Below are 27,903 nucleotides of genomic sequence, written 5' to 3'. Positions count from 1 at the left end.
AAAACAAAGATACTGAACTCACCTTTAACACTTTTTCTGTTAACATCTGCCCCCTTTTCAAGTAAATACTGAGCAATCTCTTTATGTCCTTTGTAACACGAAATCATCAAGCACGTATGTCCGTGCCGGTTTGACACTTCCAAATCAGCTTTGTGTTCTACAAGGTACTTCACGATTTCCAAATGGCCATCGAAACATGCTGCTCGAAGAGGAGTCGAATTGGTCAAAGTGGTGTTGTTGACAGATGCTCCATGATTTAACAAAGACTGGACCACATTCAGATGACCGGCTGCAGAAGCAGCCCATAAAGGGGGAGCCCCCTCAATGGTTTCGCCATCAAAATTGACTGAGCCCCCAACTTCTATGGAGGCACTGCACTGCTCCAGAAGGAATTCCACCATGTCGAGGTGCCCATACCTGGCAGCCATCAAGAGCGGCGTGGCCCCGTTTGTTTTTTCAGAGATCAAGGAGGAAACTTCCTCTTTGGATTTGCTTGCCAACAACTTGGTAAGAAGCCGGAGTTTGCCATCCCGCGCTGCGTTAAACACTGCTGTCTTTAGATCCATTTATGTCCAGTAGAGAGGCTGTGCCTTATTTATCCTTCAAAGCAAAGCTCCAGCTTAACTCTATCGACGGAGGCAAGTCACTGAACCCCAGAATGGATGTAAAACCGCAGGGATATGTTTTTTCCTATTGCCTTCCAACATCTGACAACCAGAGTGCCAAACTAGAGAAAGAAAAGAATGGCAGTTTGAATTTTCCATAGGGAACGGCAAAAACACTAGTTTTTCTTAATTTCTAATTCTGTGGGGAAAAGCGGAGGAAAAACATGCCTTACGTTCAGGACTATTGTGCCTCCTCCCCGAAAAGTGGAAAAGGAAAATACAAAAGGTTTACACGAGACCCAGGTGTTTTGTTGGGAGGCAGTGTTCTCCTTGTGCGGAAAATTTAAACACTAGACGGATCTGGTTTTCTGGTCTCCAGCTCTAATCAGTCAGGCTTTGTTCCAGTTTGTTCTGCACACGCCCAGGGAGAATACGACCGACCGAGGCAAGGGACGCGGCAGGTTCAGAAATGTTTCTTTCTCGCCTCTGCAGAGGAGAGCCGGCCAAGGGCGCAAGGCGGGGAAGGCCTCGGCGCGGCCAGGAAGGTTCACACAAGGAACAAAAGGGTCGGACACACCAACCCTTCCTCAGATAGGGCCAAAACCCTCACCGAGAGCTTTTCATTCCTGTGAGGCTCTCAGGAAATCCGGCTGCCTAAGTCACTAACTTCGCCCGCCCCATTTTGCTCCCCACCAGCGCCTGCCGACCCGCGGGTTCTCCAAGCAGGGCCCCCCCCCACCCCACGCAACCTTCGCCTCTTCCTTTTTCTGATCCCGGAGCCCTTCCCGCTCCCCGCCAGCCCTCCCCAAGGCCCCTTCCCGCCCAGGCCTCCGCGGGCGCCTCAGGCCGAGGTCCCGGCCGCGCCGCCGCCACTACCTGCCCGGGGCCGGTGCTCCCCGCCGCCGCGGGCCGCTCGGCTAGGCCGCCCGGTCAGATGGAAGCCGCCTTCTCCGCCGCCCGGGCCGCCCCGCTCCGCCCGCAGCCACTCGTCACCTCCATGTCCCGCGCCCCACAGGAATGAGCCGCGCCGCGCCGCTCGCCCCGCCCCGCCACGCCGCGCCGAGCGGCCTCCCGCCCTCCCAGTCAGCTGGGGCTGCAGCGGCTGCCGCGGCGGATGGTGTAATGGGCTGCGGGCCGGGGGCGGGCCAGCCGTAGGACTACTTCACATCACTGGCGCAGGAGCCGCGCCACTGGGCCGGGAGAGGGCGGCGGCCTCCCGAGGCAACCGCCTAGGACGGGGTGAGGCGCCGCGGGAGGGGCGGGGCCGCGCGTCCCGGGACACGCAGCCGTGCGGCGGGGGGCGGGGCGCCGCGAGGGGGCGGGGATCTGCAGCTGCGACCAATGGTAGGTCGAGTAACTGCCTAAATCTCGCGGGCTCGCTGCGTCCTGTTTTCTTGGCCCTGGCTTGACTGCTGGTGAGTTCCCAAGCACTAGGGGAGTGGTGGTACTAATGTCAACTCGTGGCAACGCTCAAGCCGACCTCATTGTTCTTTGGTAGGCCCTGAAAATGCCTAACGCGTAATTAAGGCCAAAACAGAAACACACACAACATAAACTTCATATATCGGATTTGCTTTGAAACCTACCAGATGACTGATTTCTTCAGAAATACTGTATAGTCACTGAAAAATATAAAAATTACGAGGAATGGTAAAGCTTAACTTAAGTATAAAGTCAACAAAGTCGAGTTCTTGAATTGTGAATAACAAAGCCAGAAATGGAAAAGAACTAAGAGTTTATATGAATGAAGGGAATTACCACCTCACAGTGTGAAATAATTTTCTGGAATTCGTGACATTAAGACCTAGAATGTTCCGTATTGCACTAGGTTGAAGAAGAGTTTAACTATGTTTAGGAAACAATACCCGTAACGAATCATGAAAAAATAGTTTTTAAAATGGACCGTCAGTTTCTTGAACACTTCGTTTGAGGAAACATAGTTCCTTAGAACCACTGGAGAAAAGGGTATATTACATCATCGATGTAACCATTCTCATTGTTAGAAGCCATGCAACACTAGAGACACTTTCTAAAAAAATCACAGCTTCGTTTTTATATTTATAACGTCTAAAGTCTGTGAATTTTTGCGATTTTCATACAACTATATGTTTTACATTTTTTCCCTTGCCACACTAAATATTTCTCATGTTTTTATAATCTTGATTATTTATAAATGTAGCATAATATTTCCCTTAGGTAGTTTGTACATACAGTCAACATCAGATCCCCAAAATTGAAGCAGGTTACTACTAAGAAGGAAATGTAAAAGAACTGAGAATAAACGAAGAAATTAGTAATGCAAGGAAATCTAAAAACCATCCATTTACAGTGGGGCACACCTGTAATCCCAGCATGGGGGGGCGGGGACAAACAAAATAAAAACAACAACAACAACAAAAACAGTGAGTGTGGGAGCATACCTGTAATCCCAGCACTCTGGGAGATTGAAATAGGAAGATCTCTAATTTCAGCCCAACCTGGGCAATTCAGTTACCTAGGAAGACCTCATGATATGGTGTGGTGGAGCCAACAGATAAATTCCAGGCTTTTGTGTATGAGAAGCAAAAAATTGCAAGTGTACATCCAATGGTAATAGAAAAAGCAACTACATTTATTTAAGATTACGTGAAGATGTCCTGAGGGCAAGCACTAACAGAAATGTGGTGTTAGGGCTACAGGGAAATAAAAAGCACAGCACACAGATAAATCAGGCTTGGAATCTACAGGATGTATACCCCAACCCAGGTGGCTCTCATCAGGTCTTTGGATATGATTGACAAGAATCTCAAGAGCTTCCAACGCACAGGCTTGTCCTAGAGTTTCTTCTGATTAAATTGCATACATGAAATGGAGTCCATATATGTGAACTTTTAATGAGGTTCAAGTGGGGAAAAGATTATTGAAGGTCAGGCCTTGAGATCTAACATGCAAGTGCCCTAGACTGGAGATTTCCCAGATCTTTATTGTTTTGTTTTCTGCTTCTAACAGAACAAAGGAAAAAGGATTAGCCCTGTGGTGATGCCCAAAGTCAAGTGGGTGGAGAGGCGTGGTCTCCCAACCCCAATTGTGCTACCTGTACTACTTGCCTCAAAATAAAAATAAAAATTGAAAAAAAGGATGAAATATAATTCAGTATGAAGGCCCTGGGTTCAATCCTCAGTGCCTAAATAAATAAAATAGCCAAGATGACAACTTTGTTGTTTTTGAGACAGGATTTCGCTATGTAATTCAAGCTGGCCTTGAACTCACTATGTATCCCAGGCTGGCCTCAAACTCTCTGTGATTCTTCTGCCCCAGCCTCTGAGTGTTGGATTTACAGAGGTGCTCCCCAGCCCAAGAAGACAACTTTGTTAGCTCCAGTTATATATAGGTCACTGTTCTATACTCCTAGGATATAGCTACCAATCAGTGTTCCAACAAAGGCCTAACTCAAGGTGACCTCTCTTTCTCATTTAATTCAACAAAATGATGTACAAATTTATGTCAGTGAACTTCAAACTGAGGGGTATGTCCTCCATGGGATTCATAAGGGCTGAACGGACTTAGTTTTAAGGCTACTAGTTTCTCAATTTTCAGCTTTCTCCTATAGTATTCCTTCCTAAAATCCATCTGCTAGTGAAAGGTATGTAGTCAAGGTGTCTTGCTGGTACATTTCCCAGCTTTCTCACAATACCTTGTCTTTCCCAATTTGCAAAACAGAAAGGTACACCTTTCACATTTTCAGAATGTTTAAATGATGCATTACTCTGGAAAGTAAAAACCTTAGGAAACTTTGTCAGTTCCTTAGTAATTTAAAATTTTGAGCTGTATTGAGAAAGTGTATACTTCTAACAAATAGGTAACAAATTCTCAGCTAATTTCGAAATAAGTACTTTTTAAGAAAGTATGACCTAGAGATCACTGAGTTTATAAATTGGAAAGAATTCAAAGAATTGAGTGACATTGATAAAAACACAAAATTCCTTATAGATCTATCTTCTTATTAATGTGATAATTTTCTCAGAATTGATAAAATTGAAAAATTGAGGAAACATGGATGCTGAACTATCTCATTCTACTTAGAAGCAGTATTAACAATAAATTTATGCATAATTATATTAAAATTAATTATAAATATTTTAACATTTTGTATTTTTTTGATATGGAAAAGTTTTAGATAACTTAATAGATTGAATATTAAGGTAATTGTAGAAGCAAAATAAGTAATGTATTCTTTTAAGATTTGCTTTTCCCATAACTCCTTGTTTAAGGTAAGGATTATCTGACTCTAACTGGTAACTTCATTAACCTAACAAAGTTACCATGCCAGGGTGAATTTATAATGTATATGGCCTATCTCATGTCTGTGACTTGTAACTAGGAACTGGAATTGTATTTACACATCAAAGACCACTAGGGATGAGATAATGGCTAAAAAGGATATAAAAAGGGAAAAGCTGAACAAAGGGGGCACGGATACTGACCAGACTGGTTTCTGGCATCCTGCCCGCTCGCGAGAAGAAATTTTATTATTTTATCCAAATTCTGTGTCTCTGTGTATTTCTTTCCAAGATTTCCATAATATTTTGAACGCTTGATTATTACTAATCAACCTAGAAGAAAATATTCAAGTACTTACATTCTTTCAATCATAGGAAATTTAAAAATCTTAAATTTCAATTTCTGTGTTTTCACAGAAGATATAATATCTTTCACAGAAAGATATAATAGTGTGGGTCAAAAAATTCAAACACAAAAAATATAAATAGGGATATGCTCTTGAGAGAAGTGAATATGAAATTATGAGTATGAAGAGAAAAATAAATTTTGTAAAATATTCTATTAGAGTTTATTTTTTTTTAATGATTGAGAGTAGGCATAAATGCTATGATTTGGACCCACTTATAAAAGTGAAGCTGTTTTAAAATGTTAATTGTACAGCATGTAAGAAACTGCATCCTTTGCAACTACTTTAACTTACGATAAAAAATTTGGGGATGTTAATTGAAAAATATGGGAGAAGGAAGGCTTTATGTATGTGGACAAAAATATTTGAGGACCACTGATTTATTATTCATACTCCATTGGAGATTGTTTTCAGTTCTAAAGATTGTGGCAATAATTGTTCTTCTAATCTGTTTTTCTTTTTCTTTTTTCTGTTACATAGAAACCCAGCTAAACCCAGAAAATTTTATTTTTCTTTTGTGATTTAAAGACATCACCATTGAAAAGAAAGTTTTGTGATAATACCTATTTGTTTCTTCTGTGTAAGAATGTTTTTTGTTGATGTCTTATACTGAGTAGCTACTTTGAAGATGATACACAGTGTATTAACTAGTGTTATTCTATTATTATTTTGTTAACTATTAACACTCTCATTTTGGTTTTGTTTTTTTTTATAACCTAAAAACTTTTTAAGAGAATTAAAAGAAAAAAAAGATTTCACTTAGCCTGGGCTTCTAAACATCCATTTCCATAACTTCACTGAAAGTCCAGAGGAGCAACATTACCTCATACATGAAAGAGCGGTGGGGAAGAGGGATTGCATCAGAAAAGTGGGAGCACCCTTATTACTGAAACAATGAGCATTTTCAGGTATATAAACTGCTTCTTCTTTTCATATCTTGCCTTGGGATAAATTTACAGAAGTTGACTTTGAGTCACAAAGTCATCTGGCTTTTCATATACATATTGTATACTGCTTCCTAGAGTTAGACCACTTTGCTATACCACCAGCAAGGGAGTGACTTTTAGCGTCAACAAAACTTCTCTCCATGTTTTATATTTTTAAAATTTTTTGCTAGCATAGTACATGTAAAATGGTAAAACAAGTTTTCCCAAATTTGCCTGACTGCCTCGATTTTTTTCATCTATGTAATCTCTTGTAATTAGTAGAATATTCATTCCTTCTACATTATTTCTTCTGAGGATTTTCATTCGTTTAGTTCTTGCCAGTGTATATTTAAAACAAAAGCCTCAGTGAAACAGTCTGTTTGTACAATTTTGGTAAGCTTTGTTAACTTGATCTACCCTGGGGAAAGGTCAGAATAAATTTATGAACTACTTCTAGTTTTTAGGAACTAACTGGACAACAGTTTAATTTAGAAAAGTATGAAAAGAACATACTTTCATACTTTCAAGAAATGGATAGTCTGTGGGAGATGTGTAGCTATAAAAAGATTAGAGCAAGATATGTATCTAAACAGAGCCCAGACCCTAAGCTACTAACCCAGATTTGGCAAGTCTCAGAAGGAGGCGCTGGTTAAAATGAATCTTAGAGTATTAGTGGGAGTAAACGAGCCAAAAATCAGTAGGGGAAAAGAGAAAATACTATTTAGAAAGCAGGAAGCCAAGAGAACCAAAGAAACAGCCTCATCTTCCTTCCCTTTTCTTCCCATATAGTGATACCTTAAGATACTTCTGAATATACTAAAGTCCCCACTCCCCTCACTCAAAGTGTATCCACACACACCATTTTTTATTTCTGCCACTCAATCAGAATTCGCCTTTTCTCAGTGTTATAGCTGTCACACAGATTTCAGGAATACAATCCAATTAAAGTTATCTACTTAATGAAAGAATATTCTCTTGGGGTTGTAGCATTTTAAAAAGGAAACTTGTAAACCCAAATTAATCTTAAAATCTCACAAATATGCAGGGCAGAAGTCTTTTAGCAGGGAGATTTCAGCCTCTATTTTCTTAAACAAGGTATGGTAAAGAGGCATCAACTTGATGTGCAAATTCTAACAATGTTTTCTTGGCAGTCTCCCTCTGCAGTATGGTGATATCACTTTACTCACCACACTGTCACAAGCTAGAAATCTTGCATCATTGTAAAAGTATATGTTTTTTTCATTTGTTTTCTTATTTCCTGAAGTGGTCAGTACTCTAACTCTAGCTCTCCAAGAGCAATGGATGAGAAGGAATCTAAAGATTTGGAAGGCTGAGCCAGGAGGATTGCTTCGAGTTTGAGGCCAGCCTGGGCTACATAGTGAGTTTAAGGCCAACTTGAACTACATAGCAAGACCCTGTGTCAAAAAAAAAAAAAATTAGAATATGTTTAAAATGAAGATTACTAGGACACACTGTTCACAGACATTCAGATTCACTAATTCTGATAGAAGAAGCACAAGAGTGCACTTTGAACAAATCCTAAAGATGACTCTTATACCTGCTATGTTTGAGACTCATGGCTGTATAGTCCTCATCCTGTTTTACTTATTTTCTCATTAGTGAGACATCGTACCCAATACTCACAATTTGAAGAAGGACAATTTTATTTTGGCTCATAGTTTGTAGAGATTCCAGTCTACAGTCAGCTGGCTCTGAAGCAGGGTAGTATGGCAGTGTGGCATGGCACTGGGGCATGGCAGAGGAGAAACTGCTTATGACATGGTGGCAGGAAGCTGAAAAAGATCAAGGGAAGGAGATAGGCCCTTCCAGGCCATGTCCCCAGTGACCCACTTCATTGAGAACAGGCTTCATCTCCCAACATCACATTTACTTATAAAATCATCAATGGACTAAGCCACCTAATAAATATCATTGCCACCCATGATCCAATTACCTCCCCAAAGCCTAATCTGTGAGTGACAAGGCTTTGGGGGGACATTTAAATATAAACCATGACATCCTCCAATTTCTGAAGATAGGGTGCTATTGCATGTATGAATCCCTGCCATTTGTCTGGCTGCTGTGAATCCTTGCATTGTCTCCTTCTCATTAAGTAAAAGCTGTTTAGTAGTAGATGTTGGACAGAAAAGCTGGATGTGCATCCACTCTTCAAGATACATGTCTTTAAGGCCGATGGACTACCTTGCCAATGTTGTGAGAACTGCAAAAGTAGTGAGTTTATATCAACTGGTTTGCAGCCTGAGGAGCCATACCATAAATAAGGAACTCTTATCTTGAGTTCTATATTGCCACCCAGACTGATATCAGATGAGGCCAGGTTCTTATCAGTTACACACATATGAGATCCACCCCAAAGTCATAGGAGCCACATTCTGTTGGAGAACAAAAGAGTGAGATCTCTACCTAGTTCCTGCATAGAACAGAGGATCTCAATTTCTTCCGCTACCTTGGTCTAGGGTACCCCTAGGCCCTCTTCCAGCCTGCGTACAATGGCTCAGACATCCCTGAAAAGCCCATGTTGGCTAGGCCCTACACACTTGAGTACTCTTTTTGTGCTTTACTTTTTTTAGAGTCTGCAAAAAAAAGGTGCCTTCACAACCTCACTGCTTAATGATTTGCACCCTGCTCCAATTCTAGGCTTTACTTCAAAGCTGCCTCCCACATCTACCAATACTGTTCCCACATCAGCTCCCAGTCACTTCTGTGGACACTCAGTTTGAAGGCCCTCTTCCCATCATACAATTGGGATGAACCATTATTGATTTTTGTTTTCTGCCAAGATGATTATCCTAAGTTCTAAAGCTTCTTCAGCACTTGGAAGGTGCTCAAAGCACTAGGATTCTCATGCCATTCATCTTCCCAGTGGAATCCACTATGTCTTGGTGAGACTAGGAAGCTAGAGGACAGGGGAGCAGGGGAAATCTGTTCTCCTGATGTCAGATACCTGGTTAAAAGTGGCAACAAACATTGCTTCAAAAGGCAAGGGCCTGGGTACACTGAGATAAGCCCCGAGAAGTTAGGGTGCAAGGGAGGCCTACTCCTCCTAATGTCAGAACCCCAGCTAAAAGTAGCAACCGCATGGTTTTCTTGTCTCATTTTCATATGCCCGCCAAAATAGCCCAACAAAATGCACATAAATCCCTGAACTTGGGCACCTCCTTGGCATCTTTTGTTGGAGCACCTCTTGCCAAGTGAGAGTGTTTCTTTGTTCTGTCTAATAAACTACACTTGTTTCATCTTTCATCATCCTTGGGACAAAAGCCCAGAGAGAAAATTGGTTACACTTGTGTGGAATTCTATAAAATTATTTTATCCTAGGATAAGCTCTACCTCATTTCCTATCCCTTTGATTTCCTGAACATTTGGTTACTGTCCACTGATTCTGTACCTCTCACGTACTCTTTAGGTCTTTCTTACACAGGCCCCACATCTTTCACAGTTGACCCCTCTGAAAAGGCCAGTGTTTCAGAAGAGTGCCTTTCTCTGACCTCAATTCTACCACTTCTGGCTTCTTTCTTCTGCACCAACTTGCAGGTCCAGTATTATGGAGGACCCCAGCTGAGAGTCTTGATCTCCTGAGAGGTGATACAATGTAAGGCAAAAGAAAGACACTGAAACAAGACTTAAGTAGAAAATGGGGATCTGGGATGGTCTGAGCTGAGCTGGCAGCAAAGACACCAGGCACCAGAGGCCTCCAGTATTTATTGATTACACAAGCATGGGAAGAAATAAGACAGGGTGTATGTGAGACATTTGGTGATAGTTTGTGAGGCATCTGGGCAGTGGCAGTTAATGCACACAAGCCTCATAAAAAGGAGGACAGGGCATTCCTGCAGAAGGAACAAAGGGAGACCAAAACAGCGTTTTAATTAACCAGTAACCCATCAGGTCAGTGGGGGGAGGCCATAATTCAGGGAAAGGAATTTAGTTGGAGCCACACTGTCTTTGGCCGTTATGTTATCTCAATCAAGGCCCTCAGCTTCACAGACCAGGACTCAGGTCTATGCTATAGCCATTGGTGGGGGGGCTATACTCCCCCGTATGTCCTCCAACATGCCCACATGAGTCACTAGACTTTAGTCAAACTCCTAATAAAATGTAGAGGAATTATGGGGAGGCAAGAAGCCTGTACCACTTATAGCCTGCCAGTAAACTGAGCAGGGGTGTTAACTACACAACATGTTTTATCCCTACTTTAGCACTGAACTCAACTCTGATGGAAGGGATCTTCCTCTTCCTCTTTCTGGAGCCAGCCATGAATACATCTTCAAACACCCTCTACATCTGATTGGAATCTCCCTGTATGTTGGTACCTGATTTTCACTGAGGCTGCTGTGCCTCTTGACAAGGGTGGCTTCTATCTGCCTCTTCTACTGACATTAGTCTCTGCCACTTGATTAGTAAATAGGCCTCACGCCGAGTCTTGGCCTCTCTTCCTGCCACATATATCCAGAGTAGCCTGCCATACTTACAATCAAATACTAAATTATGAGTCCTAGTCTGAAGGACTTGAGTCCCTTAGTATTAGTTTTAGGAGTTCAGTACACCTATAGAGCAGCCTGAGGAATCATCTTAAGACTGACCTTAGTGGTAGACCTATATTACATACTTAAGGTCCTCCTTGTGAGAAATATAGATCAAATACTCAGAAGCAGGCTGGAGGCTGTATCCTTGAAGCTGAGTACTAATGTATATCCATCCCATATGGGATCGGCAAACTCACTTTGCCAGGACTTTTTTTTTTTGCTAAATCATTTTACATAAGTGTTTTCTCATATCCTTTATACAAACTTCAACTTCTTGTTCTGAGACACCCAGTTGAAGGACACCAGAAATATTCTTTACCATTTAAGTCCCTATGGAGAGTAGACACAAGGTATCTGTTCATTGATCCATTCATTCAGTCACTCATTCTTTCAGTAGATGTTTATTGCTTACTCTGTGCACTGTCCAGTGATAAGCCTGGAAATACAGTGTACATGAGCAAGACTATTTTGTAAATACCTTCTTGAAGCATATGAGGCCTTTCATCATGGTTGTGCATGGGATTGGGGAGGAAGGCATTCCAGAGCTGATGATGACTGATCAAAACCCTGAAGGGCAAGCAGGGGTTTTCACCAAAGAGTAGGAGATACGAAGAATTTCCAGGCAGAGAGAAATGGTCAGAAGCTAGTGTGGGACTGGCTGCTGAAGAACCAAAAGAAGCTCTGCATGGCTAGAAAGTAACTTGCAACAGAGGAATGGTTAGAAATGAAGGCAGCATTCTGAAGGAGACGGGCAGTGGAGTATTTTAAGAAGTCATTATTTGAACTTGACCCCATGGCAATAAAACTTTCAAGTAGTGAAGGGAGAGGAAGGGGAAAGGAAAGGAGGGAAAAGAAAAACTATGAGAAAAGAAAAAAAAAAAAATGGAAATGATGTCTGTGTAAATAGGGAAGGGTAGAGGGGGTGAAGGGTGCACAGGTAATGGGAAAAAACTAAGAACCAAACTACATCATATACAGGTACAAGCACCCAATGATAAATGTAAATGAATTGTATACCTAAAATGTACCAATACAAGAACTTGAAAAAAAAAACTTTCAAGTAGAACCCAAACCTGAGCAAATGGGGTTGGGCTAGGGCTAGCTTCTGCTGGGTGTGGGTGCCAAGCAAAAATCAATTTTTGGTCTTACTGAAAGAAGGTCAGAAACAATGCTGAAATCTGTTTGAATCAGTCGTGGGTTCCACAGCCAAGCCCCTTGAAGACAAGTCTTTATAAATATCAAGGTCTGACTTCTGATCCATGAAAAAAAAGTAATTTACTGATGTTCCATCTCCCTCTCAAAAATAAAAATAAGACAAAACTGTTAGACCCAGTGAGAGAGAACCAACCAGAGACCGATATTAAATCCACACAAGCTTATAACCGGCTGGGACCGGAGCCGAGCATTGGACTTGAGCCTTGAACAATAGTTGATTAATTGTTATTTCTAAAGAGACTTTCTAAGGGGAGGAGGTTTTTAAGCTTCCTCCTTCTGAGTTCATCTAAAGGGCAGGCAGGTGGGTCAAGCAGCAATATGGAGTCTGTCTTGCTAACTAGGGTCCTTCATTCCCCACTGGTTCTTGTAACTTAATCAAATCTTTGATTTCTGTATTTACTCTTTGGATATTTTTTTCTAAAATGTCTTTTAAAATCTCATAATTTTGTCTCAACACCATCAGTTTAACTGCATCAACCCTCTGTCTAACATATTTAGTCAGAGCATTTATAATGCAGGGTCCCACGAGCAAAAGCAGAAGTAAGATAACTAGGGGGCCTGTTACAGCAGAAACTAGGGTAGTTAACCATTAGCATAGAAGCAACAGGTTTTCTTTCTAGGGCTACACATAACCCTCCTTGTTTCATGAACAGGAGGTCAAGTCCCCTTTGATTTTGCAGGACCATCTCAGCTAGGGAATCAACCTGGTTTTTTAATCTGGAGATCGAGTCTTTCCTGAAGGATCAGGGAAGAAGTTCCAATAGCCACTGACCCTGCTATTCCTAATCCCACCAGAATGGGCACTAAAATGGGAGCAGTCCATTTACTCCTATAGTGCTCAGTGGTTAATCCCAGATATTCGTGGTCCCCTTTTCCAATATAATGCAAGACTTGTGGAACAACATACACAGTGACACAAAATAAAGTGGCAGATTGGGTAGCCAAGACTGATTTGGGAATGTATTTAGTCAAGCCCTTGGTGCAAGCAAACCAAGAATATCAGGACTAGGTCTCCTGGCTTGATACCGTGGGGCTGGAACATCACAAAAGGTTTTTCTCAAGCCTGTTGTATTGTAGCCTGGATCTCACTCTGAAGAATCTGTAAGGCTTGAAGAGACTGAAGTAAAGAAACACAAGAATTCTCTGTTATCTGTTCAAGGTTTAACTTAGGGAGGAGTGGCGTTGGCCTCCCATACAAGATTTCGAAAGGGGTAAACTTGTCAACATATGGAGTACATCTAACTCTTAACAAGGCTAGAGGAAGCAGATCAGGCCACCTACCACCAGTTTCTAGAACATATTTAGTCAGGGTTTCTTTCAGGGTCCTATTCATCCTTTCACTTGCCTTGAACTTTGTGGACAATAGGCATAGTATAACTTCCAATCAATATGTAGTGCCTTTGCCAACAATTTGGATATCTGTGCCACGAAGGCAGGCCCATTGTCGGACCCCAGGTAATGAGGGATGCCAAATCAGGGAACTATCTCCTGGAGCAAAACCTTACTTACTATGTTGGCTGATTCTCCATGAGTAGGGAAAGCTTTTACCCAACCTGAGTAGGTGTCAGCCAATACCAGTAAATATTTGAACCTATTGCTGGATTTTATTTTGGTGAAATCAAGTTCCCCGTGTTCCCCTGGCTCTCTTCCCCATAGTCGATTACCTTTGTTCCTTGGTTTCATCTTGGAGTTTACCTGTGCACACACCTGACACCTGGAACTGATGTCCTGGACCATAGAGGTCAGTCCTGGGATTGAAAACTTAGAGCTCGTTAGTCTTTTTAACTTTGATTTTCCCAGGTAAGTTAAGTGACGTAACTGATGAACTAGTTGTCACCCCGGGGCTCAGGGGAGACAAATTTGTTCATTTGTCCCTTTCCACCATCCTGAGTCCAGTTTTGTACCCCCTTGCCTTTGGTTTTCTTCTTCCTCTTCTGGGGTATATGTGGGTCTTTCTGGCAGGTAGCCAAAGGGTTGGATGAGCAGAATGTCTATTGGCCCCACTGGTTCTCTGGACACTTGTCGGGCTGCAACATCAGCCTCTCAGTTACCATGGGCCTCAAAGCTGTCTCCTTTTTGGTGGCTTTTGCAATGATAATGGCCAATGCCCTGGGTTCCCAAATTGCCTCCAATAAGGCCAAAATTTCTTTTTTATTTTTGATAGTTTTCCCTTCTGATGTCAATAGCCCTCTCTGTCTGTAGATGTTGCCATGCACATGGGCAGTGGTGAATGCATACCGGCTGTCAGTGTAGATGTTTACAGCCTTGTCTCAGCCTAACCTTAGGGCTTGAGTTAAGGCTATAATTCAGCCCTCTATGCCAATGCCCCCAGCTTATTGCCTGTGCCCTGTGTACTTGTCCTTCTGGACTGACTACAGCTGCCCCTGTGTACCTGACTCCATCTTCCATGAAGCTGTTTCCATCAGTGAAGAAGGTCTCATCTGGGCATTGTAGGGGAACATAAGTCAGGTCTGTGTGGTTGGTGGTGGAAGTTGTCAGAGTGTCCAGACAGTCAGGGAGGGGTGCACATGAGTTGGAGTCTGGGAGTAAGGTGGCTTAATAAGGATTAAGGGCTGTTTCTCAGGCGAATTTGATGCATGGAGCATCCAGCAAGAGGGCCTGGTACTGAGTCAGGCAGGTGTTGGAGAGCCATCGTTCTGGGGCTCCTCTCAGCAGTGTCTCCACCACATGGGGTGTGGTGGTGACCAGGTCCTGTCCCAGGCTGAGCTTATCTGCCTCTTTGACCAGGAGGGCAGTGGCTGCAACTGCCCTCAAACAGGTAGGCCATCCACTTGCCACACGATCAAATCTTTTAGACAGGTAGGCCACAGGTCTGTTCCAAGGCCCTAATGCCTGAGCTAGCACTCCTTTGGCTCTGTCCCCTCATTCAGCCACAAACAACCGAAAGGGCTTGGTGACATCAGGTAGGGCCAGGGTTGGTGCTGACACTAAGGTTTTCTTTAAAGCCAAAAAGGCAGCTTTCTCCTTTTCTGTCCGGAGGGACTGTCTCTTATGCCTGGAGTGCAGCAATAGTGACTTTTTCCAGTTTTTTGGCTAGGACTTCCTTGGGGGGCGTCACAGTTATCATAAACTTTTTGGGCTATGCTCAAGCATTCAGTCCTATTCTTTCCCTCAATTCCCTCCAATTTTTGTAATTTTTTTCTAATGTCTGGTGCCGACTGGGAAACAAAGGCCAAATTTAAAGCTGCTGCATTTTCGGGAGCCTCTGGGTCAATACGAGTGAAAACTCTATAGGCTTCCAAGAGTCTCTCTAAAAACGCAGCTGGAGACTCTGATTTTCCCTGGTGACCCTCACTTACCTTATTCAAATTAGTGGGCTTTCTGGCAGCTCCCCAGAGTACCCCTAATAAGTGCTTGTGGTAGGTCCCCAGCCTCCTCCTACCATCATCATCATTGGGGTCCCATTCAGGGCACCATGACAGAACCACTGCTTCAGCCCTGGCTGAATACCCCTGGGGTTCCAGGAGTGATGCCGGAATTTGGCCCCAGGGCCTCTTTGACTACCTGTTGATAAATGCAGTCCCGCTCCTCAGTGGTGAACAGGATCTGTAAAAGCTGCTGGCCATCATCCCAGGTCGGCTGATGGGTATAAAAAATAGACTCAAGAAGAGATTAATGCCTGAGGTTTTTCAGAGAAGGGGGGGATTTTGATGTTTCCAATTATAAAGATCATGAGTTGTAAAAGGGATATAAATCAATCCTCCCCCAGGCTCTGTTTTAAAGGAAAAAGGGAGGAGGAAGATGGGGCTGATGGACCTTAGTCCTGTCTGGATCAAGTGCCAAAGGTCGATCAGGACCTGTGGGGCCCCAACTCCTGTGACCACATTCCAAACCTTGCAAGCAATGTGCATAGAATAAATTCCCACTGGGGGCCAATTGACTCTGAAACTGGACCATTTTAATTGACACAGGGTTCATAATTTGCCTTTAGAAAATTTCATGCCATATTCATCTTCCCTGTCTGTGGAATAAATTTTTTTGAAGTTATTCAAAACACAATCAAGTGGAGTTCCTTCTGTGGACTGTGAGGAACCCATAATTTTAGCCTGTGAAAATGCAAAAGGCACACAGAGCAAGCAGACAGACAATAAACAGACAAAGACAAATTTTGGCCAAGTAAAACCTCTGGGGCTGAATGGATACAGACCCCATCCAGGGAGTCGCCCTTCTGATGACTCTGACCCAGTGAGTCTGCTTGCCATTGTAAAGAGACTCTAGGTAGGGGAATATGTGCTGCGTTCAGCTTCCTCCTACCTACCCACAGTGCACTAAGAATCATTCCATTCTTACCTCTAGAGGCTTTCCTGATAAACTCCTGTGGGTCAGTTGATTGGCGATAGGGCCCGACTGGGACTGGCCTACCCGAAGCCCCAGAATACCGTCAGGGTGGCCTCCCCTTCCACAGACCGGTGTCCAGAGGGGCCAAACGCTGCTGATGACCGATTCTAGTCTCTCCTAAAAAGAAACAATGGCTCTAAGATAATAAGCTCTAGAGCAGCTGGCTATCTCACTGGGGCCTCCAAGAGTGTTACACCCAGTGAGAGAGAACCAACCAGAGACTGGTATTAAATCCACACAGGAGTTTATTACTGGCCAGGACCCAAGCCAAGCATCGGACTCGAGCCTCGACTGGGGGGAGATAAACATGTTTTATCCACCTTTGAGGCCAACAGTTTCTAGGCCCCACTATGGGATAGAACTAGCAAAGCAAGTGAAAAGTACAGAAGCAGAATGTCCCTGCTGTTAGAACATTTGTAAAACAATAGTTGATTAATTGTTATTTCTAAAGAGACTTTCTAAGGGGAGGAGGTTTTTAAGCTTCCTCCTTCTGAGTTCATCTAAAGGGCAGGCAGGTGGGTCAAGCAGCAATATGGAGTCTGTCTTGCTAACTAGGGTCCTTCAAAAACCAATAACAAAAAAGTACACACCCAAATTGTAATCCAGCAGGTTCTGGCCCTAAAATCCTCTACTTTCCCTGACTATAAGGGTCTGACCTGTTGTAGTTCTCCTTTATCTTAACATTAGAATGAACAATAATACTCAGGATGTATTTGTTTTCATAAAATTACAAGCCTGGGTCCCCAAGTTACCATAATGTGAAGTCCTCGCCCACTGCTCTTGTAAAATCATGAAGTTGCTAATACCCTGAAAGAAATGTTACATGTGCTGGGAAAGCAAAAATGATTTGAACAGTGCTCTGATTCTGTGGTGAGGCAAGGAAGAGAGATCTAATTTTCAGAAACCTTTTCTGGAGGGATACATCAATGAAAGTGTGACTTTGCCTAAAATATTGTTTGCTCATACATTGGATTTGATTGCATTGTATTCTTGGAGTAGTTTATAAGGCTTGATGGCATTCGAGAAGTCAAAGGTCTTGCTTTGGTGAAAGAGTTTGTAAACCTTATTATCACATGAGCATACTTGGCTGAAAGTTACAGTCTCCCTAATGGTTCTTTTCCATCTTTACAATCTGGTTATCTCCAGATTTTTAAATTTTCCATCTTTACAATCTGGTTATCTCTGTGTCCTGAAAAAGGAAAACAGTGACAATATGCTTTTTTATACCTTCCTTATGCTGAAGCAGTCACTAGCCTCAACCTAGTTTCCATCACCAACAGGATGCTGATGGTAATGATTATGATAATGATAACTACCATCACTATCATTTTTGAGAACTGATTGTTTTCCAGGTCCTGTGTTTTATTTTCCATTCATAAATTCTCTGAGATATATGTTGTTCCTGTTTTTCTGGTGGTGCTGGGGATCAAACCCCACACATGCTGGGAGAATAATCTACCACTGAGCAACAACCCCAGGCCCTAATATGTATTTTAAAATTTTGTTTTTAGAGGAAACCTGTCACAACATATACTTTCAAGGTTTCTGATGTCCTATTTCCTCGGGAAATTTTTTCTACATGTTACATTAGTCAGCCTTGAGTTACTCTAATGAAATACCATAGACAATTAAACTATAAAGGGAAAAGTTTTATTTTAGACTAACAATTTTGAGGGTTTTACACTATAATCAATTGGATCAATATCTTTCAGCCTGTAGTGAGGCAGCACCACACACCAGTGTGTAGTAGAGCAAAACCATTTACCTCATCAGCCAGGAAGCAAAGATAGGATGGGCTAGGGTCCCATTATTAGCTTTTGAAGGCACAGTCCCATGACTTAGGATCTCCCACATAGTTTTATTCCTATAGATTTCATTTCCTTCTAATAGTGCTAGCCTTAACATATACAGCTCAGGGGGACATTCATCTAAACCATAGCAAGTGCTCACTCAGGGTGGCTTCAGCCAATTTCTCAGCCTCAGTATCTTCCTTGTTATAGCTGTTGTCCTTCCTACTTCCCCTGAGCCCCATGGCTCCCACTGTATCCTTTAGCTCCTCTTTTAAGATCCTCATGGTACATCAAATATCTATTTCCTTTGTATAGCGGGAAAGCTCAAGAGGTCAAGGGCTATATTTGGATGCTCAATTCTGAATCACCATATTTCAGCTGACTGCCTGATATATAGGATGTATTTAGCAAATGTTTGCTAAGTGAAGATGAATTAATACATGTGGTAACTCAGTCTCCATGTCAGGTACTAGCAGGATCTTAGGCAGGGGGACCAAGGGCACGCTAAATTCAGGGTAGAAAAATTCAAATGTCCTTTATCAGACCAGTACCTCTAGAACAGCAGCAGCTCCAGCCTTGAGGAAGGGATGTATGAACTGAGATCTGAAGGACCTGTGGACATTTTAGCCAGCTGTCAAGGAGGGAAAAGGAGTTTGAGGCATTTGAAATTTCTTGTGCAAAAATGGGCATGGCAATTCAGAGCTAGTGTCTAAGAGCTCAGAACTAATCATGAGTGTCTAATTTGTTTCTCTGTTGCCTTTATTGCTAATTAGTACTATAATTGACTGCTGTTGACAGTACTGGTGAGCTTAGCTCAGTGTTTTGGTGTACAACAGCCTATGCAAAAAAGCTTTAGGATTGCTACTTTATTTCATTTTCATAACAAAGAATGTACATCCTCTTACATGGATGGGAGCAGAAGGATAGAGAGATTGATTGACTTGAACAAAAATCACATGGATAGAAAGTGACAGGGTGGCATGTATATCCAGGCAATCTGACTCTAGAATTGGGCACTGCATTGTCTCCTCAGTGTATTTCCTCAGCGATGGGTGTTTGCTCCCCAAGTTGCCATTCTCCCTGCTCCCATGGTCCCTAGGTTCTTGAGGTAAGCTCCTTGAAGAGGTCTCACCTCTCTGGAATTTGCCCCACAGCTTGTGGCTGTCAGGCCCACATCTACCACTGCTGGGGATATACCTGTGAGGATAGAGCCCTCCACTTGATCTTTTTCATCATTTATATCCTGAATTCTTTCCTTAACTTACTTCCCATTTGCCTTCTTTACCCATTCTTGACTCCTAGACTGTTAATTCTAGGGTTGACTGCCCATTTGTAGATTTATTTGCCCTTTGGATCTGACATGTGACCATGTTCTACTGAAACATTTATGGATAATCCCTATTAATTATGGTTTGCACTTGCCCCTTTTGTTTTGCTATTTATGGTTTCTTTAAGTAAATACCTCCTCCAGGAAATCATAGCTTCTGAACCCTATCCCCTATTAGAGGGCTCCAAGATGATGTCTATGCCAGTATGGAGCCTAGGTGTCGTGTTCTGGTCTGTGGTTGAGGTAAATCTGGAACACCTTTGTGCACACTTAACTTTACCCAGGAGGTACAAAGATGGCATTAGTGAAGTCTGGAGGCTAGATGGTGGAGATTATGGTAGAGGTACATGACCTTTCCTGAGCATTGTTACCCATTCAATCAATAATTATTGATCATTTACTTGTACACCAAGCACAGTGCTAGCTATTAGAGATTTAGTCCCTGCTCACATGGGAGCTGGGTTGGTAATGAACACTGGTTGGTAAATGACCAGCATCCATTTTTCCCTCTGTTTACTTTCTAATGACAGACTACACTATGAGGAATGTTCCTCCCCTCATTTCCGATTAGCCTTGCAATTTCAGTGGTCAAACACTAGCCCCATCTCACAGAGGCAAGAGAATGGGCAACCCCCATTTGGTTCATGCTGCTAAGTTTAGTGCACAACACAGTCCTGGTACACTGTAGTGTACAGATGTGAAAAGAAATCCTTCTATCATTTTGCCATGATGAAGGAAGTCAGAAAAGAATTAAGCTTACACAAAAAGGTAAACCCCATCAATAGATTATAGAAGCTAAATCAACTACTTTTGAAGTTTGCTCTACCTCTGGACTTTTCAGTTATATAATCCAATAGTCTCCTTTAAGTTTTAAGAATATGTGAGTTGAATTTTTCATTGCTTGAAACTCTGAAAGTTAACTAATGTATGGAGTTTAAATCTGAAAGCCCGGTAACATCCCTCCTCCTCTGGATACTAACATCCCATTTTGTGGGTAGAGATACTCTGTTCCACCAGTCCACTGGTTATCTACAAACTGATGCAATAGGCCTGCATGGCAGAGATGTTAGTTGTCTTCCAATATTCAGTTTCTTTCTTAGTAACTTTGGTACTGGGCACACTCTTCCTTGTAGTTAGGTGTGACCATGCAACAAAGTTTTAGCCAGTGGTACAAAAGCAGAGTCTTATGTGCAATTTCAGAGAAATGCTTTTAAAGGGAGAGATTGTGGCTTTTTTCCTTCCATACTGGCTGAAATACTGACTGCTTGCTGGAACTGTAGCAGCCATATTGGGCCATAAAGTAGATCCATGAACTGAGAAGGAACTAAGGGAGCTTCAGTCCCTGGCACTGGAGCAATACACAAGCTAAATACTACTTAACTCTGGATTTCTTTTACCTAACAGAGAAATTATTTCTATAACCTATTCCTATTTTTGAAAAGAATTTGGAGACTTTCTGTAGGCTTTCTTTCTAAGGAGAATCTTTTCCCAGTGGATTTGAAGATGGGAAGATAGAAACCTGAAGCTTCCAGGTTGAAAAGCAGGGATCAAGTCTTCTAGAGACTGAACTCAACATAAAATGAAAGAGATACAGAATGATGACATTGTTTGAACTCCTGGATCCTGCCATATCAAGAGCCAAATATCCCCAGTCAATATGACTGTGCTACTTACCGCCAGAATTATAAAATGACTTTCCCCAGAGTTAAGAGTGGTGTTAATCCTGTCCCAACCTCTCAATTATATAAGGCATTTCAGTCTTTCCCTCATCTTTTCCCCCTACTAGGTCAAATTGAGTTGGTTTTCATTCATTGCTATCAAAAGATTCCTGACAAATAGAACACAAATAAACATAATACATACAAAGTGAAATAAGCACTAAGAAGAAGAAACAATGATTTTGAGGAGTGTAAAACAGGTTGTATCAGGGTGGGATGCTCTGAGGAAATGACATTTCATTAGAAACCTACTGATGCTTACTTACTAATAATGGACCCAAAGGTTCCTACTGCCAAAGGATTACCTTGAGAACTAAAAGAGACAGCATTCACAAAACACAAAACATGCTATCTTTAAAAGAATCACTCAGTAAATGATGTCCATTAAATTATCTCACAAGGCCAAAATTCTTATTCTATCTGTGTTGGTGAAATTTGCATGATTCTTTCTCCATACACTGAATTTTCACATAACCCTATGCACTGCAGTAATTGTAACAATAACCTACTATAATCTTTACCTTTGTTTACAGTGAAACTGGACAAAAAATGATTACTATAGTAGCACAAACCCATGACTGTCACCGAGGGAGGCAGGAATGCCTCAGAGAACACTTCGGGCTGACAGAAGGTGAGGACCATTATTTAACATGTGAAGAACACAATGTCCACATTATCACTGTAATTTATCTCCTCATTGTCTTCTCACTTGTATGTAGTAGTCCATTTTTACTCTGTTGTCAATTTTATTTCTGGCTTGCAGTTCTAACAATATTATCCCCTCTACTTCCTCAGAAATCTTGAAGATTCCCTCCCAACCAGAATTAGAAGCATGTTCTAAGCTTCAAGTCCCAGATGGTCCCTTTTTCTCAGTCCTTTGCTTACCTCATACTTCATTATTGAGATAATCACTCTTGAGCTGATGATACTTAGAAGAGATTTTGGACTTTTAACTGATGCTATGAAAGAAAAAGACCTTTGTAAACTTTTGGAGTGGGAACATGTATTTTACATGTGGGACAGCTGTGGACATCGGGACCAGTCAAAATTATACTTGAGTGACTTGCAATCTCATACAATTATCTCCTCTTCAAGTGTGAGTGAAACCTGTGAATAATGATATCACTCCTGTGTCTATGTTGTGTTATATATCCTCCTTATAAACCTTCTCATCTTATGGTTAAGATTTATTGAGAGACACAGTCATAGATTTGTTCTTTATTATAGCACCCAATCTAGAACAAATCCTTACCATCTTAAACCCATTCCTAAATTACCCAACCCAAATCCAAACCATACAGTAGGTTCTTTCTGACATCCTTTCATTAAGATGCTCCATGATCTCCTTGATAAATATTGTTCCACTCTTCAATGAGTATAAATCCACCTTGTTGCACTACACGTGTATTTTTGGTGGTCAGTTTTATGTTACTTTAATTGTTGAAAATGAGATTCTTCATGTAAACATCTATAATTTTTTAATGCAAGTTATAAAACCTGAATAACTTGCATGTATCTACAAAACAAATTGATGATTGATTCAGCAGCTCATCTAATAGTTCAATATTCTGTGCTAATTCAGCTTTACTTTCCAATATGTTTAATTTCTTGGGAGGTCAAACAGCATCAACTATTTGGTTTGCGTATGACAGTCATGCATCACTTAATGTCAGGGATACATTCAGAGAAATGTATTGTTAGGTGACTTTGTTATTCTACAAAAGTCATAGTGTTTACTAAAGTGTAGGTGAGTCATTTGACATGGCCTCTTAATGCAATCATACTGAACATGAAATATCTGAGGCCACTGCTAGAAGCACAGAATACTATTTTACAGTTTTTCCTTTTGTCAGTAGGAGGAATATACTGTAAATAATGATAAAAATTATAGTGCAATACATAGAAAATCTGTAACTGTCATTTATTATCATTATTAAGTATTAGGTACTCAATTGCAAGTGCTAAACATATATATATGTTTTTGTGTTTTTTTTATACCAGGGATTGAACTCGGGACCTTGGGCTTTCAAGGCAGGTGTGGCGCCACTAAACTAAATCCCCAGCCCCTAAACTTTTATATTACTGTCAGCTCTATCAGCTCAGTCATTCTGTTTGCATCAATGTCACAGGATACACATGAGTAATATTTTGTGCTAGGATGTTATGACAGCTACAATGTCACTAGGCAATAGGAATGTTTCAGCTCCATTATAATCTCTTTTTTTTTGTACCCAGGATCGAACCCACAACCTTGCACTTGAGAGACAGGCGGCAGTACCACTGAGTTAAATCCCCAGCCCCAGCTCCATTATAATCTTACGGTATTACCATAACTTATGTTCACCATTGTTGACAAGATTGTCATTATATGCTTAAATTTGGGAAATGTAGGAATTGTTAATTAAACAGAAAGAAAAAAATCCTTTATACCTTACTAATGATCAAAAGCTACAAAATAAAATGCCTAGATAACTTGAACCAAGATTATAATTTCTATTATTGAGCACTTACTATGTGCCAATATTATACATACTAAGTGGTTTATATAATTATATAATTTAGTTCATTTAAAACTCAGTTTGGCATGCTTATGTGTAGCAGAATCTCCAACTAAAAGTGAGTTAAGCAATGAAGACAATGTACTACCTCATAGTTCTATGATGTCCTTACCTCAGATATCCCTTAGCTGCCTTGATTCAGAAAATATTTTTCAGCCACACACAGTTATGCTAGCTAACTTTTAAGAATTTTATTATTTATTACCAGTCTTACTTTTCTCTAGTTGCTAAGAAAGAATACCCGACACCCAAATGAAAGGGGATAAAGTTTATTTAGCTGTTTGTAGAGGTTTCAGTTCATAGTTGGCTGGCTCCAAGGCAGAATTGCACATGAAGAGAAAGAGTTCCTTGCATGAAGACAGGAAAAGCAATAAGGTTTGGGCCTTAACAGCATCTTTCTACCCCTTTTATATTGTGTCTAGGCTACTGAGGGTGGGTAGCACTCACACCTTTAATCCTAGTGCCCTTGACTCTAGCATTGCATCATGAATCAATCCCAGTGTCACATACTCTAGATCCAACCATCTCTGAAAAAGACCCCACCTATGACCACATGAGGCCTTGAAGGATGTCTGAATATAAGCTATAACATTATGCCTTACAGAAAAAAATTTAAAAATATAACAAAAAAGAAAGGAAAACTAAGGCTCCCAATCCATCCCTTGTAGATGGCTAGTATTAACATCTTTATTGTCTTCTTGTCTTTTTTCAAAGTACATATAATGAACAAACATTAAACTTATTTATTTATTTGTTCATTTGTTTGTTTATATATTTATGGTTTTGTGAGAGAGGGTCTTGCTTTGTAGTGCAGGCTGGCCTTGGACTCATTATGTAGCCTAGGGTAGCTTTGAACTTATGGTGATATCACATCTCCTTAAGCCAAGTGATGAATGTAATGCAGTCCTAATAAAAGTAACAAAGATTTTTAGCACTATAAGAATATTTTAACATTAACATATTACATGAATAGTCCATACTCATTCAATAATAAACAAGCAAGTATAGGAGAAGAAAATTGTGAAAGTGAAGAGTAATAAGGGTAGACTATCTTTCTCAGATATTAATGCATATTATAAAGCTACCATAATTAAAACAGCATAATAATTATACATAAATAGATTGAAATATTAACAGAAAGGACTACAGAATCAGAATTAGGTACAAAATAGACATACAAACATTTACAGATGATAAAGATAACATTTTAAATTAGTGAGGAGAGATTATAAAAAAGTATTAGAAAATTACTAAAGTATTTAGATCCACAAATCACACTTTACACTAAAATAAATTCTATACAAGTGAATGACTTTGTGGGAACAATAAAATCACAGAAGTATGAGAAGAAACTCTAGGATATTTTTAAGAAAATCTTCTCATAGAGGAAATCCTTTCTGAGCATGAACCAATGTAGCAGGAAAGAAGCCCAGATTTTAAAAAATCCATAAATCTATTTACAAATTTAAAAACCTGTGTAGAAACTAAACCTGACTATGAGCCTCACCAAAACCTAAACTGAGAAAAACATTTGCAACTTAAATCACCAAAGTGCACAGGAGGCTGAGGCAGAAGGATTGCAGCCAGTTCGAGGCCAGCAAGGGCTATACAGTGAGTTCAAGGCCAGCCTGAATAGCAAGACTCTGTTTTAAAAAGAAAGAAAGAAAGAAAAAAATTATGAAAGTTAAAATATCCAAGATATAAAAAGCTTCTACAAATTGATATGAAAAGTCCAATATTTTAATAGCATCTTGGACAAGGAATATACACAGATATCTTAAAACAGCTATAAAATATATGAAAAGATTCAACTTCACTTAAAATTTGAATAGAACTGGGCTGGGAATTTAGCTCAGTGGTGCTGCCACCTGCTTCACAAGTGCAAGGGCCTGAGTTTGATTCCCAGTACCAAAAAAAAAAAATTTTAATAGAATAAAATTTTTTGAGATGGTATTTTTTGCCTATTAGCAAAGATTAGGTAGTTTGGTGACATACTACTGAAGGAATCTGGGCAAACAAGCACTCATGACAGTGAGAATGTAAACTGATGCAGTTTTGTGGGGTATTTATAAAATTTTCATATATAAATGCTCATTAACTCAGCAAATCCTCTTCTAGACTTTCATCTTACTGATATATCATTTCTATACTACTCATAATACCTAATATAATGTGAATCCTATATAAATGCTTGCTTTATGTATTATTTAAAGAAAAATGACAAGAAAAAGTCTGTATACGCTCAGTACAGATGCGTTTGTTGGAATCCACAGATGTAGAATGTGTGGATATGAAGGGCCAACTGCAAACACATAAACCTTCTTCAGAAGGACGCACACAAGAAGCTGGTAGTGTTAGCTGGCTTTGAGAATGAAAAGTGAGTCACTTCATTGTATCCTTTGAATTTTGAAGCATTTGAATGCATTATCTGTTTTAAAAATTAAATAGAACTAGATCCCCACCCCAGACTCACAGTGCCCCCGGCATACTTCCCAGCCCCTCACGGGAGGTTGTGGGGTCTCAGAGCCCTGTGCTGGTGTCACCCGCTGTCCCTACTGAGCTGGGGCAATGGGCAGTCCTGAGGTTGCATGAAGCCATCCCTGACTGGTCAGCACTCACCTTCCAGGCTGTGACCTTGTGCCATGAGCTCTGTTCCTGTCCTCGATTTTCAGGGTGTGCTTTTCCCTCTTAAGGGAAACATGTCTGGAAGTAACAGAGCTCCTTTGACATTACAGATGTGGAGACAAACATACACATCATCACTTCGGAGAAGTACCAGCATCATCTGGCGTGCGCTGCAGATCTCCTGCGCAGACAGGGCCAGGGTGAGAGCACGGTGTGCCAAGTCCTCGAGGAGTACACAAGGCCACTTGAGCATGTGGGCAGAGAGAGCAGTGTAGAGGGGCGACCTCAGGCCAGGCTCACGGCAGGGACAGGGGGACTTCTGGGGATGGATGGAGCCTCTGGAACCATGAAGGAGATAGGAGAGCCTGGCCTAGGCTCTGGGCCTGGCTCACTGGCTGCTACCAGCTTTGGGGAGCACTCAGGAGAGGACCCAGCACCTGCATCCCGGGTCCCCAGCTGTGTACTGGATGCACTCAGCCTGCAGTGTGGCCTTCTGCTGCTGGACAGCAGCCTCCATGCCAGAGAGAGGGGGTCTGGCCCTGAGCTTGTGTTGATGGAGGAGGGAGCGAGTTGCAGGAGCCAGGGGGAGGACACCCAGGCAGTGGAGGAGGTGAAGAGCAGAAAGTTGGTTCAAAGGAAGAGATTAATACTCAGAAGAAATCCCTAGGGGATCTTCAAGTATCTGCAGCTTAGCCTGGAAGAGGCTTTCTTCTTGGCCCATGCGCTGGGGTGTCTGAGTATCTACTATGAGAAGGAACTCTGAAGATCATGAGGCTGTGGCAAGCGTTCACGGCAATTCAGCCCACACTCAGGACAACCTACAGGGCCTACCACTACTTCTGGAGCAAGGGCTGGGTGCCCAAAGACCAAAGTCAAGTATGGGACAGATCTGCTGCTATATCGAAAAGGCCCTCCGTTCTACCATGCAAGCTATTCTGTCATCATGGAGCTTATAGATAAGGGCTTCGCAGGCCCCCTCCACAGACCTTGCACTTGGAATCCACTGGCCACCCTCAGCAGAGTTTCCAGTAGTGTCTCCAAGGAACTTATGCTGTGCTACCTGATTAAACCCTCCATCATGACAGATGAAGATATGAAGTTCCCAGAATGTCTGAGGAGAATCAAGGTCCAGGAGATGATTCGCAGTCGGTGGATGTCTTCCTGAAAGAGAAGTGACCAAGACAAGCTGTAGTGACCCAGCCTTGGGCCTCCCTTCCACCAACAGCCAGGTTCAGGGCGAGGTAGAAAGTCATTCCGCTGGGATCACCCATTCATTGTTTGAAAGGGGACAGTGATCGCAGCACCAGAAAACTAGTCCCGTATTATAAGACACAAAGTTACAGCTGTCAGAGGTGGAACTCAAGAGTGCGAGCTTAGCCTGCACAAGGCCCTGGGCTCCATCCCCAATACTGAAACAATAAAAGATGGGGTTACACAGAAGAGAAAAGAGAGGCCTGGGCTGGGACTACAGATTCTATCTTTGAGCCAGCCACAGACTTCCCATTGAGCCCGAGCTTTCTGCCTCTGTCCTGACCCAGACATTGGAGGTGACCACCTGACTGCACAG

The 27,903-nt window shown here is 41.7% G+C and overlaps 1 protein-coding gene and 1 pseudogene across 3 annotated transcripts in view; one reads left to right on the top strand and one right to left on the bottom strand.

Moving 5' to 3' along the window:
• Fem1c (fem-1 homolog C) overlaps positions 1-1,851 on the bottom strand; it is a 32,328-nt gene extending 30,477 nt beyond the window's left edge. The window contains exons 1-2 of one of the 3 annotated variants that reach the window (XM_087194693.1): positions 1,482-1,851; positions 23-727 (exon numbers count right to left, since the gene is read on the bottom strand). In XM_087194693.1, the coding sequence (XP_087050819.1) occupies positions 23-566 (544 nt within the window). In that variant the 5' untranslated portion in view covers positions 567-727; positions 1,482-1,851. The remainder of the gene's footprint in view (positions 1-22; positions 728-1,481) is intronic. The other 2 variants (XM_087194695.1, XM_087194694.1) reach the window with 2 other exon arrangements.
• On the top strand, positions 569-27,565 carry LOC147822904 (tRNA-splicing endonuclease subunit Sen2-like; annotated as a pseudogene).
• The last annotated feature ends 338 nt before the right edge of the window (positions 27,566-27,903 follow it).

This window comes from Heterocephalus glaber, unplaced genomic scaffold (assembly GCF_053883595.1).
Source record: "Heterocephalus glaber isolate CG9 unplaced genomic scaffold, H.glaber_assembly_v1.0 deba00001606, whole genome shotgun sequence".
NCBI classification, from domain to species: Eukaryota; Metazoa; Chordata; class Mammalia; order Rodentia; family Bathyergidae; genus Heterocephalus; species Heterocephalus glaber.
The sequence above is the reverse complement of the archived record's forward strand: the minus strand, read 5'-3'. Positions and strand labels throughout refer to the sequence as shown.